The sequence below is a fragment of the Barbus barbus genome (genome assembly GCF_936440315.1).
Source record: "Barbus barbus genome assembly, chromosome: 3".
NCBI classification, from domain to species: domain Eukaryota; kingdom Metazoa; phylum Chordata; class Actinopteri; order Cypriniformes; family Cyprinidae; genus Barbus; species Barbus barbus.
In genome coordinates this window covers 25,221,835-25,238,853 of record NC_136731.1, presented here as the reverse complement: position 1 = coordinate 25,238,853, position 17,019 = coordinate 25,221,835, and the positions used below count along the sequence as shown (strand labels likewise).

The following is a 17,019-nucleotide window of genomic DNA, read 5'->3' as shown; positions in this document are numbered from 1 at the left end:
TCTGTCTCTTTCTCTCATTAATGCGCTGATGTTTTGTGCGATAGTGATGTTGTGAACACTGGGCTGTTCTGAATCTACATACGCACATTTCTTCATAGACATGTGGTTGTTTATTTGTTTGTGTCTTTATATGTGAGGCAAAGCAGTGTGTGATGTGACTGAGTGTTAAATGAGCTCAGACACCGCATGGACCACTGCTGAAAACATCCAGACCTTGCCAATGCATCTATTAGAATCAACACTGCAGTCGCAACACCATTATCCACAATCGTGAGTTATAATAACTAATTAATTAATAACAGCAAGAAAATATTAAATACATTACAATAGGTTAATAATAAATTAAACTAAATTAAATAAATAATAATAATAATAATAATAATAATAATAATAAAATAAATTCTTGCTGTTAAAAATAACATTAAAAAGACAGCGCTAATAATTACCCACACAGTTCAGACCATTCAGAATTAAACTGAATATAACCTGTACCTTGCAATTCAATTGTTGAGCCTGAATTGAATTTGAACTGATGTAGCAAAGACCAACTAAAATTTGAATCTAAAGAAGTAGAATTACAATGAACTGAAAATTAATCCAAATTAGAGTACAATTCAAGTAAGAAATGTGTGAAAAAAGAAAGTTTGCCTACTGGACAAATGCCAACTGAATTTTTATTATAATCTTTTTGAAAGAGAGAAAGAAAGAGAGAAAGAGAGAAAGAAAGAAAGAAAGAAAGAAAGAAAGAGAGAGAGAAAGAGAGAAAGAGAGAAAGAAAGAGAGAAAGAGAGAAAGAAAGAAAGAAAGAAAGAAAGAAAGAAAGAAAGAAAGAAAGAAAGAAAGAAAGAAAGAAAGAAAGAAAGAAAGATCCTGAAGTTTGAAAGTTCAAGGGCCAGATTTACTAACAACTTCTTTGTTAGTAAATTTACTCAACTCCATCCTTTGGCGTTAAAATATTACTGTCAAGATTTACTAAAGACTGTACAGCAAAGAATTAGCGCTGAAAAGGCATTGGACACAGTTATTTTTGCACCTGACCTTATGGAATATGCATTTGTAGGAGTTTCCTTTCATGCGCAAAATTTATGGGAGGAGAGTATTAAAATGAATCACGCAACGCCATTTACTAAGTCAAATTACTGGTATTTGCGCCATTATTTAATGACCAAAAAAGCATGTCTTAAACTATTTTGCACTTGAAATGGCAGCATTTGTTGCTGCTAGGAGGAGGTACCAAAGAGAACATACAGCGCGTGGTAGAAGTGAGAGGATTTTTTCCACACGTATTAATTTATTTGGAATGCCAGAAGAACACATTACCCGAATCCGAACATATCCTTACACTAATTTGCGCTGCACTTGGTATGTTGCATTGGTCATTACGGAAATGAGATGTTGTGTCTGAATTCTTTAATTTGTGCTTTGTCAGTAAATCACCCACAGAAATTTCCACGCCAATCGCCGCGGTTTTGAAATTGCGCTCTCACGATAATTTGCCTTGTTTAGTAAATCTGGCCCCTAGAGCTCTACAAACAGACTCATGAGCCAAAGTGAAAAACTTAATTTCCCAGAATGCAATTATTTGTTTATTTATTTACTTATTTATTTTGGTATTGCAAAGAAGGACAATCCGCTTTCTGCTTTCAATTCCATCTTGTGAACTGAAAGATTCTTCAATTCCAAATATTGTCCAAATAAACTGCATGTGGCACAGTGGACATACACAACACAATTTATGGACGCAGAGCCATTTGTGAGTTTAAATATAATGGCAGCCATCTATGCTTACTGATATGGAACATGGCTTATTTTCATGGCAAGATTATACGTGAAGCTATTTGTATTCAACTGTTATCGACTAGCATTCACACACAGCTGTCTCAATAACAGCCAGGAGAGCCAAAGGTAGCACACACACACACACACAGTAACATATTGCCTCACACGGCAGCAAGAAACTTAGTACAAATGGAGGCACAACCCATTAATGAGTGAAAATATTGTGCAACCCTTCTGGCACACTGTGAGAATGATAGCAGTACTGCAGAAAAACACTAAAACTTTACTAATGTAATTTTGTCAAAGTGTCAAAAACATTCCAAGTTAAAATCTCGGCAGGGTCTGGGAGTATTGAGAGGTCAGGAGATAGCATACAGTAGCAGCACTTAATTCATCTGCCAGCGAACTCATAGAACAGCCTCTCTCAACCCACCGGACTCCAGACCACAGCTTGATAGAGCCACAGAATATCAAAAGATACATCATCCAAAACTGCTGGAAGCAGAAAGATGTAAAGTTGTCTGAAAATATTGAATATGAGTTTGAATGCAACATCACAGAAACTGTTCACTAGAGCAACATTAAAAACCGATTTAGCCTTGGGATAAGACTTGCCGTTTTATAGCTGGGTAGAGAAATTCATACTATTACTGTATGTTGCTGAATATAATTAATAGCTGTAGTTGAAATATTGTCATTACAGTTGCTGTCTTTATCTTGTTGTAACTTTTTGTCTTTTTCAATTGGCTGTATTCCGACTTATTCTTCATTTGAAAAAAAAATGAAAAAAGTGGTACCTTTTTTCTTTTTTTTGTATTGATAAACATGTGGATTGAACTCAATGATTCATAGTAACTGATTAGTTTTCCAAGTAATATGCAGTTTTTTTGTTTGTTTTTGTTTTTGTATTATTGTAAAGCTCCTTATTTGAGAATAAAATGAGAATAGAATTAAAGGTTGGTTAAAAAAAAAAAAAAATCTAAAAATATTTATTTCTCAGTTTTTTTTTTTCAGATTTTAAAGTCGTGACGTATTTTTGAACAACTGCTAGCTTTTCTAAAACACACTGTACATTTTTTTTAATAGATCTTACATAATTTTATGAAATTACTAGTAAAACAATTTACTAAATTGTTAAACAAATTTCAACCTACAGTAACATTGAATTCTACAAATAAACAGGGTCACCTTTGAAAACCCAGATCAAAGAAACAAGGAGAAAGCAGGAGACAGATTGAGAAATAGTGCAGGACTGAGAAGAGCTGGAGTGGGTAGAGTGGGAATAGGTGGAAGAGGTGAAGAGGAACCGAGGGAGAAGAGAGTGTGAGAGTAGATGGCATTGAGAGTCGAGGAAAGAGACAAGATGGTATAAGTGGTGAGTAGAGATGAAGAGGAGATTTAAGAGGGAGAGAACATAGAGTCTCAAATCCGATGAGAGTCATTCAAGTTGAATCTGTTACAAATTATGATCTCTTGCTGGACAGAAGCAGAATGTGAGCAGAACTATATATGTATGTGACAAATAAAAATCTTGAATCTATATGGTACAAAAAAGGAGAAAAGCAAGGATACCATTAGTCCTGGGGTTTTAAAATATTTTCATTTTCTTATGATTTGGGACAATGAACAATTAATGGTCATCGATGTAAAATTGGTCATGGTAACGTGTAAACATGAACATTCTTTTCATGCTGTTGTCTTGTCGCTCTTGCCATTAATTCCACTGCATTTTAGTATTAATCTATTCATTCATGTCATTAATTATAGAGAAAGATGATGAATGAATTGGTAAATGCACCCCAGTAACCTTTTTAAATACAAGGCTTTTACGTCTGTATATTTATTTATGCTAATGTCTTCCAACGCTTAAAAGAAAAAAATTTGTGCTTCACACTGACCAAATATGAGCACATTAGTATTCATATTGCAAAATTCATGTGCATGTTAACGTGGTTAAAGAGCTCCATATGACAAAAACCTTGAAAGGTTAAACGCATTAGCTATGCTTTCAATGAATCCTGTCATGGACAGCCAAATCTCAATAGTTTCTGAGAGACGTGATGTAAAATGACAGGATTTGATTCTAATTTTATACATAGACAGTTTTGTTACACTTCAGTTTACGTGCGATAACATACACCACTTTTTGTATATAAATGGGAATATTTTTGCTTGATATGAAAAGATTGTGTGATTGACTGATCACACCCCACTAGAAATAAAGAGCCACAGTCGCAACTGAAAATCTGTAATACGTAGCAACTTCCCCAAAGCATCTCACAGGGTCTCACAGCATACTGAATTTATGAAACATTTCTGCTAAACACCTGTCAAACAACAAAATAAATAGGCTACATTACTAAAAAATCTAAAGATATTCTCTGTGAATTTCAAAACCTTCTGTATAAAGCCCACAGATGGGAGGTGCGCAGCCGCGGCTCGTTCCAGACGGGGGACCCCCTGACGGAAAGTTTCAACCTCAAGGATCATTACAGTGCCAGACCAAACTAATCAATGCAGTGTTGGAGCTAATGAAACTCATCCATTCCCATCAAGTCATGGACATGGCAGGCTAAAAGCGTTACCATGGGGATGCAGTGACGGAAATCTATGTCTTCATAACTCAGATTTTTCAAGTGAAAAAACAACAACTGAGATTATAAATATATAAATATATATTTAAGCAAGCTCAAAGGTTGGCAAGTGCACTAATCATACTGCATTTCAAAGCCATCTGTAGTCCCACTGGGTGAAACATTTAGTAGTAGAACTTCATTAAGCTAAATAGTAGTACAGCATTTGTAATAGCAGTACTGCTAATAGTGGGAATGAGTGTTAAAAAAATTGTAGAGATAATAAGGTAAACTCTGCCTTTCATAACCTATTAAGAATTATTGCACACATCTTACTTTAATGTAATTATTATGAGCAAGCTAGAATTTGTTATGAGGATATACTTCTGTAACATCTGGGAATGCATGACTGTAGCCATATGAAACATCCCAGAGCTGGGTATTACAGCTTTCCCTGCTGGAGCTTTTGTGATTGTCTTACTGGGTCTCTAATACACTTTGTAATGAGTGGATAATGTTAAGCTAATGTCATGGAGAGGAAAGCTGAGCTGATGAGGAAGAAGAAAATGAACCATTGCACAAGGGATTTCTACTTTCTAAACACTTAAAATGGGTATATTTACCCTCCAGTGACTGCTGTCTAAACTAAATACACATGGATATGCTGTTGGGTAAGAAGACTAATAAATAAACACTCATTTCTACGGACACATTAATCCTCACATCTCAAACTATTTCTATGTAGCGTACCATTAGGAGACATTTAAGTGCTGAAATAAGATGCATGCAGTACATAAGGCACATATGTTCTTGTTATTGTGAGATGAGTTGTAAATCCTTTGCAAACTGCAGTGCCATTCCTAAACACTGAGAAAAACACCTCAGTAACATCCAGTCCTAATTAAGAATTATTGTGAGAGAGTTGCCTGAGAGAGAACATCTGTCCACGCTCCTCTTCTCCCCACATCCAGAGAATTAGAGAAACAACAGAGTGGCAAACAACACAATGAGACTGGAAGAAGGAGAGAGAGGGAGGACAGAGCCCAGAGCATCCGAAAAAAAAAATATATATATTTATATTTCCAAAACTCCTTACTCACAGTCCCACAACATCCCATTAGTTCATTTACAATGTCAACAACAACAGTGCATCCTACAGCTGTCACTCCAATTCTGACTGCAACATCCCACAACTTCTTATAAAACATTTAATGGTGGCCTATTAATCACATGTAAACTCAAAATGAATAGGCTGCTGTACAATCTGTCACATGCACAATAAACGTTGTTTAAAACCTCATAATAGTGTCTGGAGATGTGGTTCAGTGGTTAGAGTGGTTAGAGCATGCACTCCATCTCCAATGAGATGTGGTGGCCTTGTTTTCCAATCATTTATCAAAATAAACTTCTGTGTAATGTTGTGCTACAGATGCAGTATGTTTAAATACACTTATGTTTAAATGCATTTTAAACAGTATGTTTAAATACACACACCATATTTAAATATGTATAATGTTAAACTACATTATAAAGTGATTAAATATCTGTTGTTATTTCCCATGGGGAAGAAAAAAATAAATAAATAAATAAATAAATAAAAATCACAGAACAAACGCTGACCTTACAGTATGTGACAACATGCCCCAATAGCATGGTATATTGTCATAGTAATTTGTCACAATGGGAATCTGCCAAAAATGTCCAAAAATTAAAAGAAAAAAAGTGTTCAATTGATAATAATAATAATACATTTTTAATAATTTAAAAACAAAACAAAACTGATTTTTCATTGCATATCAAAACAACCCTTTCCTGTACTTTTATTATAACAAAACTTTAAACTATAATTTCATTGATTACTTCATTGTTTTCAAAGCCTCCACTTATATAACAGTGCTTGTTTTTTCTCAGGGAAATGTGTCTGGGATTGAGTGAGCGTATGCAATAAAGCAGCAGCAGTGACTGTGGAGAAAAAGGATGAGCATGAGGAGAAGAAAGACATGTTCACTGACAATAGGATTCTGAGACTGGTCACAGCACTGCAATGTACAGAGACCTATAGCAACACTTATTTCTATAAAAAATGAAGAGATAAAAAAAAGTGCAAATACATATTCATGAAAAAGTTATGTTGTGCGCTGTGCAGCTGCAAGAAAGTGGGCAAAAAGAGAATTCATCCACAAACTGCTGGCATAAAATTGGCATTTTCTCTTTGGCGTGGGTAGAAAAATCGCTTGTCGCTTATCGTGTCACATCGGGTTAAAGGTGGGGTAAGTGATTTCTGGTAGCCAATGTTGATATTTCAAATCAACAAAACAAACACGCCCCTACCCCAAAAGGGTCTCGCCTCTATTTTGATAGTTCCGCCCCACACATACGAACGCAACCCAGGCAACAATTAGTTCTGTAAAATAAAGCAAAACCAATGTTACTCACCTATCGAGACGAAACAAAGCAACCTTGGTGTCTGATCGCAGGCCTTGCCGCTCTTTGAGTTCTCTCTAGTGCTGGAAAGTTGATCCGATATTTACACGGATCCTACTTCTTGTCTTATTGTAATGCCCCATTCACACAGGGCGTCAGAGTCAATGCTTGATGGGGAACGTGTCTGAAGCTTGGTGCTGAAACGACCTACATAGTGACAACAGCCAATCACATTACTTTTCTGGTGTTGCATGAACGGGACTGGCTAGCGTCTACGCTAGGGTATTTGCACAAGGCAATCTGATTGGGTGACGCCTGCATTGACGCTTGAAAAGTTTTCAAATTCTGCTGCAAGCAACACCAGTGAAGCGACGTGACGCGACGGACCCACAATTCAGTTCGGCAACAAAAAGCATGATGCAACAAAATACTGTAGAACTCATTATAATCAACGATGGTGTCTACACTGGAGGCAGCGCAGTGCGACACGACAAATCTCCAAAAGTAAACTGCTGCCGCATTCTATTTATGACGTATTGACACAAATTTCAAATGATTTTCAATGGTCGCTTTGTCGAGTCCAGTGTAGACAGACTTTAACTGTTGCGGCGTGACACGACAACTGTCGCGTCCGGTGTAGACACTGTGTAAGCCTTCTTTTGTTCCGCAGACGTTTTCCTCTTTTGTTTTTTTATCCACCATCTCTATCTTTCTGTCATTGCTCAGCTCGGCTAATGTCCGTCATGTGCACTGAGCGCTCTCTCCTCCGCATCATGAGTAAATGCTCACAGTTTTAAAAAAAAAAAAATACATACCCCACCTTTAAGACAAGTATTATATAATTATTTCTTGGCATGAAAGATCAGTGTGTACTTAAGGCTAGACAGCGGATACATTGCCAGATCTCTGTGCAAATAGGTCAAGGATCTTTATGAGAAACGCAAATGCAAATAGCACATTATGCTCAATAAAAATTGCATTATGAAAATCAGCCTTGCACCTGATGTGTTTGTAAACGCTGGTATTAGACATGGGGCTCCCTCAAGAAAAAAAAACTGTCTTCATGAATTGGGTTCAGGAAGTTCAGATATGGGTGTACAAAATGTGCTGTGAAATATTTGAATCATTACAGAGAGGGCAACACAGAACAAGAACTAACGAGAGGTCAGAGCCGAGTCTGTACATGTGCTGCACGAAAGAGTAAATCACAGTGAATCTGACAAATACTAGAGGTAAAAGGTGACAGAGAAAGAGACAGAAGGACAGAAAGGGAGGTGGAGGTCATTTGTTCAGACTCACAGTGGAGAAGTTGTGAGCTCCACAGGGCTCTCCACGGTACTTGCAGGCCAGTAGCATATCCTCCAGCTGGTGGCTCAGTCGGTCCATGAACTCCAAGCTGGTGCCCTCGAAGCGCCGTGGAGGCAGGAAAAGACGGAAATCTGACAGTTTGCTAAACCATGCCTGTCTGTCATCTTGAAGCAGGTCCAGCACTAGGGGTCTGGCTGTGCGGTTGGCCAGCAACAGTCCGAGCCAGTGACCCGCGAAGTACAGATCGCTCTTAGTGAGGTGATACAAACGTACGGGGTTATTGTTGCAGATGGTGACCGTGGGAAAAGCCAGTTCTCTCGCCCACTCTGTGTGGACCCTTGTATGAGTGGGGAAGGCCATCCAGTGAAGCAGCCGATTCGAGGACCAGGACAACAGAAGACCCAGACAAGTACAGAAGGCTAGCATCCAAACCGCCCGACGGCTGAGAGAGTTCGACGGAGAGCAGATGTGCCGCAACCCGTGGAGGTGAGTCCGCTCTAGGAGGGCCGCGGTGAGGCGGGACAGATCGTCTAGTGGTGCTCCGGGTCGGGCGCGGCGACGGTGGGCCCTGCGTTGGCCCAGCGTGGGCGAGGCAGGGCGCAGACAGCGGCCTTCCAGAGCCATGAGGGTCCACAGAGCTGCTAGAGCAGCAGGAGGGACGGCTTCATCTCCCAGCCAGGCCTCCACGGCCGGGGTCCTCATGGGCCTCCAGGAGCACGGAGAGAGACAAAAATCTAATGTTCAGAGTGTAGCTATCAAGTGATGTACTGTTGTAGCACCTACAGGACTCCTCAAAGTTTAATTGAAGCGTACAACCCCAACTCTACTTCGACTTCCACTTTAATCTCCTCTCAAATGTATGCAAACTTAATTTCTGGATTGAATAATCACATTCATACACAAACACACGCTCCCTAAGGCACCCAAAATTCAGTATGTGTCTTCATACCTGCTGGCAACTCTCTAGAACCCCTCAGGCTATATCCCCAGGCTATTTTCCTTTTTCCTCTCTCTTTCTAGCTCTCTCTATCACTCCCCACCTCAGTCCATCTGGTCAGGGTGCCCAGACTAAGTCTGGCTTTAGGGACAGCCAGCAATCTCCCTCTGAGCTTCTCCCAGAATCTCCCGAAGTTCAGGCAAGCGAATTGGAAACAATGAGGCAGTTCCATGGGAAGTGATCTTAATGAGAGAAAAGATTCAATAGTTTCAAGACAGATTGTAAGAGAGAATAATGAAAAAGAGATGGACTGTGGGAGGCAGCGCCAGCTGAGTCACAAGAAAGAAGGATTTGAAAGAGTCTTCAGGCAGGCTGACCTGTTGGTGAAATAGACTGTCCCTTTTCCTCAGTCCCTGAAGAGAGGGTTTCCCAAAGACTAGCTACAGCTGACCCCACGATCACACTCATCTTGTCTTGTTGCCTTTTTTTCTCTAGCTTTGACAGTGATACATTACTGACTTTTTGCCTTCCCATCTCTATGTGTCTCTGTCCTCAACTATGGGGGCACATGGGCAAAAGCCTGGTGTTACAGAGGTCATACTTCGTACTAGTTCACACACACACACTCACATACGCACACACACACTGACTCTTGCCTGCAGGAGGGGTGAATGCCGCTGATGTGGGATCTGTTCTGACATGGTCCAAATTCAGCATCTCACTGTCTCTCTCTCCTTCCCCTTTCCATCCTTCTTTTAGACTGAAACGGCATCCTTTATCTTCTTCTCCTTTATTTTTTCTTTGCTAAAAATATCCATTCCCAGAAAATCAAATCAATTTGCGTCCATGTCCCTCCTCTTTCCTCTGTCAATCAAAGCGTGCTTGCTCCTCCCCCTGCCTCTTGCGTGCCTCCTCTTGTGCTTTATCGTTGTCTGGACGCTTCACTTCTGCCTCTTCAGTTGCTCGAAAGAGAGAGAGAGTGTGAGCGAGCGACAGAAGCTGCTCGGCATGTGAGCCTTTGCTTGCCTTTCCACTATTTAATTGCTCTGCTGTTGCTGCCACGCCACTTTCGTCTTCCCTTTCGCGCTCTGTCGGTCTGTTCGCTCAGCATTTCTCTTCTCGTCCTGGGTCACTCCATCAATTCACTCCTCCTCCTACTCTGTCGTTTCTGTTCGCTCCGCACTCCTCCGTGTCCACACAGCCAGTGCCTGGCTCAGCCTGTGCCAGCGCTCTCTCTCACTCTCTTTCTTACTTACCTACTTGCTCTCTCTCTCTCTCTCTCTCTCTCTCTCTCTCTCTGTCTCTCGCTCCCTCTCTCTCAAACTCTCTTTATTCGCATGCATGTTTATTTCACTGTCTGCTTCCTTGAACAAGGTGGAAAAGAAACAAAAGAGCCCCTCTAATGTTTCTCTTCATGAGCTTGTTAAAAAGTAAAATGGTGTCCTATGTGTGTGAGCGTGTAGGAGGATTGCTTTTGAGCAGGAAGAAAATACTGAAAATACTCCCATACTTCCTATCTCTCACACTTATATATTTTCTGTCTTTTACATACATATTTGGTGCTTTTTTCTTTTTTGGAAAAAAGGTTTGGCACAACAAAAAAATGCTAGATTCTTCTAGCATGACTGAAAAATTATTTACTAAAGATTTGCATGACAGTGTGGGGGATGGAGACAGTGACCTGTCAGAGTCTCTGCCACATGAGTGCATGTAGATGATATTTTCCAATAGGCAGACAGATACAGAGTCACAGATCAACAAATATTTAGAGAACAACAGATGGAGAGAGCGTTGGATGGAGGGGGGGGGGGGGGGGTCTTTAATCACAAACGGAATATATCACAACAGCACAGTAACAAACTGTTTTGATTAGACACTCGCATATTTGACACATCCCATCATTCTTTATAACATTTCACTAATTAGCCAATAATGCTTTAGGAAAAATCCGTTTTTGTTATTTGCAAAAAAAAACAAAAAAACATTACAAATGTATATTTAACCATTTAACCAAATTTAACCGCTCTGTTAGTTATCCTCAATGAAGAACATGCACACATCGGTATGTGTAAACGAGTCATCAGGAGATGCAAATAGTGTCAAATAAGGCTTTTTTTTAATAACTGTCCTCAAAATGAATTTTCTCTCCTTAAACATCTGTTTGATGTTCTTGTGAATCTTTTTTTTTTTTACTTTTTTTTTCAGTGAACAAAATAACCTTGTTAACAACATGGACTTTAAGTACTTCGCTTGAACCCTTATCATCAAAAGCTGAAAGCAGATTTTAATCCCACAAAAACTGTTGAATAAATTCTTACAAATACATTAACAAAAACAACAAAAAAATCAAATGGAAGATGCAATTAAAAACTTCCTTACCAGGATTACTTTGTTGGAGCTGCTGGTCTCGAATTAGCGAATTGCTTGTCTCACATATGTAACGTTGTTCACAGTGGTGCAGAAAGTTGGATAATTCATGATTATTCAATCTTCATTATACTGTCAAATACATTATCATATTGTGTAACTTGGCTATAAACCGAAAGGAATTCCTTGACTTGGGGACTTGACTTTATCTTGTAAAACATTGTTTTGGACCTGTCTAGCAGTTGTCTGCTTGTCCTCGGAGGCAATAGATTGTTAGAGTAGATTTCTTTTTTTTTATGATTTATGCATAAAAAGGCCATTCTAATTCCAGCAAGCATACAACAAAGAAATTGACACTGATGTAAGGTCAGTGGTGAACTGGTGTACAGCCTCGCATAAAACACATTCTAATTAATCTCCAACAGAAAGATTCATATTCTCTTCATCATCTACAAATCATGAGTACAATCTACAAGTTCAGTCTGGAGCCTTTCAGCCATTACTTATCAGTTATAGCATCACACTTCCCCTAGGATCTCATATCCTCCGAAGAGCATTCAAGCAGCCTGGACATCAGTGCATCTATTAACTGCTGCTTGATTCAGTTTCAGTAAGTACAATCCAGAACATTTGCATCTGCATTGTGCCTTTCATTATAAAACTGTGGTAAGTACAATAAAAAGGACAGAAGAATCCTTTAGCTTATATTTAATTAATTTTCCCAGTGTGTGGAGCATTCCGTTTCACAGCAAGCATGTAACTGATTTTATTATGCTTTCTTTCAGGCAGATGTTTTATTGAGTGCCCATATGATCTCAGCATGAAACTAGCCCTTCAACACGATCTCTTATCTTACATGCTAACAAACACAGCTGAGTACAAAAGAACATAAGCATAAATTCACAACGATCGGAAGTACAGCTCTTTGACACAGCACGTTGTCTCACAAAGACCTGAATAAACAGATTACATATTTACATGTGACATGCATATCTCTCAACACAATGGTGTACCAGATGTCACACTACATGCCATACATCACAAAAATGACCAACACAGACCGCATTTCAAAAAATTCTTCAATAATGATATGAACCAAATCAACATGCACAGAGACTTCAACATTTGAGGCAAGAGGCATTTACAAATTAAGAAAAATAAGACAAATATGCAATTTAACGTTCCATTTTTAGCCACTTAATTAAAATCAAGCAGTTACATTTCACTTAAAATATTTCTATACAAGTATATACAACTGTTTAAAATGTCTAATCCAATGGAAGGACTGTGTTCAAAGCTTTACACTCAAAATCGATTTCTTCATGGAAATTGTAAATGGGATTTTTACTTCCGGAGCCCCACTGTTCAATCTACTTTCCCGAAAATCAAAATGGTTTCTACAGCGAGCAAGAGGCCATGCAGCAGCTCACTAATGAGAGTGTCCAACCCTCATTCAAAGAACCATGGATTTAATTTGACACCAGATACCTGAGGGCCAAACACTCAAATCCTCTACTAGAACCAAACAAATACTAAATTCAGCCACAGTATTACATGTCTACCAGCATTTAGGTTCTTTCCTCAAACAAAATACATTAATAAATCAACAGATAAATAAATATACTCTATGACAAAGGTGCAAAATCGACTTGCGCAACACTCTGCTCATTTTACAGGTCCTGACTCTGATAAAAATACCTGTGTTTATGAGAGTGCTGATGAATATAAACTTCTCAGCTTGACAAGGTCAGTCTCTTTTTACTGAGAGCCAGTTCACACATTCACAGTCACTGCCTACAAACAAACAGGACTATGAAGTATTACTGAAATAACACTGAATTATAGATAGGCACACACACAGGGGTCTTAAATTCGTAAGATGCCATATTCAGTTCCAAATTACATGAATCATGTAAATTATAGTCTATATTTTCAATGCAATTTATGCAATGCAATGCAATTAAAGTAAAAACATCACCTTGCATCAATGGATATTACTGTCGGCTGTTTTTATGATAATACTATACAAACCAATTGTCCAAACAAAGATAGCAGGACTTAAAATGACTTAATGGCCAATGGATTAACAAGAAATGCTTTATTGTACAAATATATATTTAAAACAATGTTTGTGTTTAGCCCGAACATTGCTTCTTTTTTATGACATTATCCAAGCCTGTCTTGTTTGCATGTGCGTGATCTCAGCATTGAAGCTACACAATGCAGAAATTCATTTGCATAGTCAGCTACACACCAGCTTCCCCACTTAGAATGTTACATTCATTTATAGAAGTCTGGAGACAAGAAGACTGCAGTCTCATGCATAGACATGCACAGACATAACCAGACATGGGGATAACCTGACAATCTGATCTATCCCAGATTCCTGAAAGTGTCAGAAATAAGTATGAAAGGGATTTGCTTACTGTTTGTAGCCTGTTATGAAGCAGCATTATTACAAACAACAAAGCCATTCTTGAAATAAACGAGTAGAAACACACACAACCTCGCCAAACTGTGTCATTAGTGTTCTTTTCCCACTATCAACAGACGCCTCTGTGGAATACTACAGTATATGCATAGTGCAGGCACAGACTGAGATTTAGAGAAATGGCAGATAGCAGTCAATTGGCTATGCAGAGCGAGCTGTGGAGTAAAAGACATGGAAATGCTTGAGATTTTAAAAAAAAATGTAATTTTGAAAAAGTTTGGTAATGCTGTGTAGGAGTATTTGCACAATGGGGGTATTACTGTCAACCGTAAGGACTAGGCATATCAAAACAATGCAAAAATAAATGTACTATTAGGTGTTAATGTGCACTGAAGCACCAATAGGCATGGTTTGAGGAGCTCCTCATTTGCTGTGATAAATCGAGGGAGAAGAGCTTGTACAACCATTTCTCTACAGATTTCTCCTCCGTAATTTGCATACAATTCACCCTAGAATAAGGTATGATTGAGATTCTTCTGGACATCGCTCAATTTACCAAGACAAGTCTATGAAAATCTCAGAATTTCAGGAAAAACTGAAACGATGCACAAAGCTCTGCTTAAACGGCAGCCAAATTGGTCAATACTTAAAAAAAAAAAAAAAAGAAGAGATGCATTTTGTCAAGGTGATCAATAAGACAGTGTTCTGAATAAAGATGACTCCAATAGCACTGGTAATCAATGACCTCAGTCTGCTCTGAGTTTTTTTAACAAGGCATCGCCAAACGTGTCTGATGTGAGAAATGGCTTTACCCCAGATCACAGACCTACTGCTTTAAAAGCAGCAGACTATTGAAATTAATGGGAGGGGCATGCCTCATCAGACAGGAAAGGAAATGAATAGTGTGTGTGTGCAGGAGGGGACAGAGAGGGGGATCGAAATAGTGCATACTCTCAATGTCATCCACACTCATCTAGTAGACAATGCTCAGATACTATTGAGTGTGTTGTTTGCACAGGACGATAAAAAAGAAAGGAGATACAGAGAGCAATAGAAGGAGGTGTGGCGGTCCATCAAGACCAAATTAGAAAGCAACAAGTAGTCACCATGATGTGAAGTGTATGTGTGTGTGTGTGTGTGTGAGGTGGTAATCACCTGGAAACACATGCAGCTGACTTTAAAAGGAGAGGTGGCCGTCTCAATCAGTGCACATTCACTGTGCTGATTAGAGAGCAGCAGGCAAATATTCACCTTGCATTCAGGCTAGTTCACACTGCTAAAGCTTATGGTTTTGTTGCAAGCATTATAAAGCTGGTTTGCTGGGAAACACACATGGCCATGTTCACACTTATCATTGTGAAAGATAATGGACTGTCTATTTTGATAGTCCACTTCAGACATTTCACTAACAGTAATTTACTTTGCAACTACATGTCAACTAGCAGTCATTAGAGCATTGGTAGACTGTCTTCTTAATTAGGGTTGCACGATATTATCGGACTGATATCGGAATCGGCCGATAATGGCTTTAAATGTAAATATCGACATCGCCTGATATGAAAAATTATGACGAAATGTCTTGCCGATAAGAGGAATGGGTTAACTCACATGTGCTCAGGGTGTGCTAGTGATTAGATCACGTCAGCAGTGTGGCTCATTCTTGAAGCAAAGTTTTGTCAGAATGACGATTAGATGGCAAGGACGCGCTCCATAAAAATGGCTCGTACCCTAGTATTTGTGCTCCTCCAACGAAAATGTGACCCTAGACCACAAAACCAGTCAAGTAGCATTGGTATATTTGTAGCAATTGCCAACAATACATTGTATGGGTCAAAATTATGCTGTTGCTGTTCTTGAAGTAATAAACTTCTATATTTAGTATGGATTGATAGTGTGCAGGATAATATATTTTATTGATTGGATTCAACATCATTGTTGGAGTGTTTTTCCTACGCACCTATCAATTTCTCAGGTGTGCTGAGTTTGTGTTGATTGAGTATGGGTCAACATTATAAAATTTTCTTCTTTCTTTTATGCCAAAAATCATTAGAAAAGATCATGTTCCATGAAGATATTTAGTAAATTTCCTACCGTTAATATAGCAAAACTTAATTTATGATTAGCAACATGCTTTGCTAAGAATTTAATTTGGACAACTTTAAAGGCGATTTTCAAAAAAAAATATATATATATTTTTTAGCCCCCTCAGATTACAGATTTTCAAATAATTGTATCTCAGCCAAATATTGTCGTATCCTAACAAACCATACATCAATGGAAAGCTTAATGTATAAATCTCAATTTTAAAAAGATTGACCCTTATGACTGGTTTTGTGGTCCAGGGTCACAAATAGAGAAATAGATCCACAACACAACAAGTCACGCATCTTCGAGCAAAACACAGTAGCGGTGTTCTGTTCCAAAATGAATTCATGTTTTTGAATGAATGTGAATGATTCCGTTACTCACTGATAACATGCTGTTTTGTTCTTGAATGAATCGGTTCTGTAAATGATTCATTCATGTATAAAAACATTTATACATTTTGTTCTTGAATAAATCAATGATTTTGAACGATCAACTGAATGAATGATTGACATGAAGACAGGTTGCATAAACAACCAATATGTCTATCTGAATCTTTATGAGTGAGTCACTGAATTCATTCTTGAATTAATCAGTGAAGGGCATGATTAAAATCATTCTTAAATGAATCAGTGAAGGGAATGATTAAATTTAATCTTGAATGAATCGGTGAAGGGAATGATTCAATGATTCACTTAAGACGTTTGTTTCATTCTTGAACAAAATGATTGAATGAATGCTTCAATGACTTGTTTAGTTCCCGGACAAATCGGTTAAGCGAATAAATCATTGATTCAAGGACTTACTCATTTTGCATTTTGTGTTTTGAAAAAATAATTTGAATTATTAAAATGATCACTTATAAGACAGTACTTGTTGCCACCTTGTATATGTTATCTGCAAACAAGACTGCCTGTTTTCATCTTTACACATGTAAGATTTGACAAGATGTAAAGAAAGCAAATTTTTTTTAATTATTGCAGATTTACAGATGAGTAAAAGTGCTGCTAAAGAATTCTACCTTTAATGTGAAGATGCAATTGAGTGTCATTCACACAAATTGCCTAACCCAATGCTTTGACACGTTATTTTTTCCTTAAAAAGCAACTTAACGA

At 38.3% G+C, this 17,019-nt stretch overlaps 1 protein-coding gene across 2 annotated transcripts in view; it reads right to left on the bottom strand.

The window, feature by feature from the left end:
• The window catches only part of LOC306849234 (acid-sensing ion channel 2-like), a gene marked incomplete at both ends in the record, with an annotated part of 409,828 nt that overhangs the window by 140,041 nt on the left and 252,768 nt on the right, over positions 1–17,019 (bottom strand). Inside the window, one exon of one of the 2 annotated variants that reach the window (XM_079384126.1) lies at positions 8,076–8,786. The exons of the other annotated variant lie outside the window; for it this stretch is intronic. Coding sequence (XP_079240252.1) covers positions 8,076–8,786 — 711 coding nt within the window. Of the gene's footprint in view, positions 1–8,075; positions 8,787–17,019 lie in introns of those variants that run through there. 2 annotated transcript variants of the gene reach the window in all.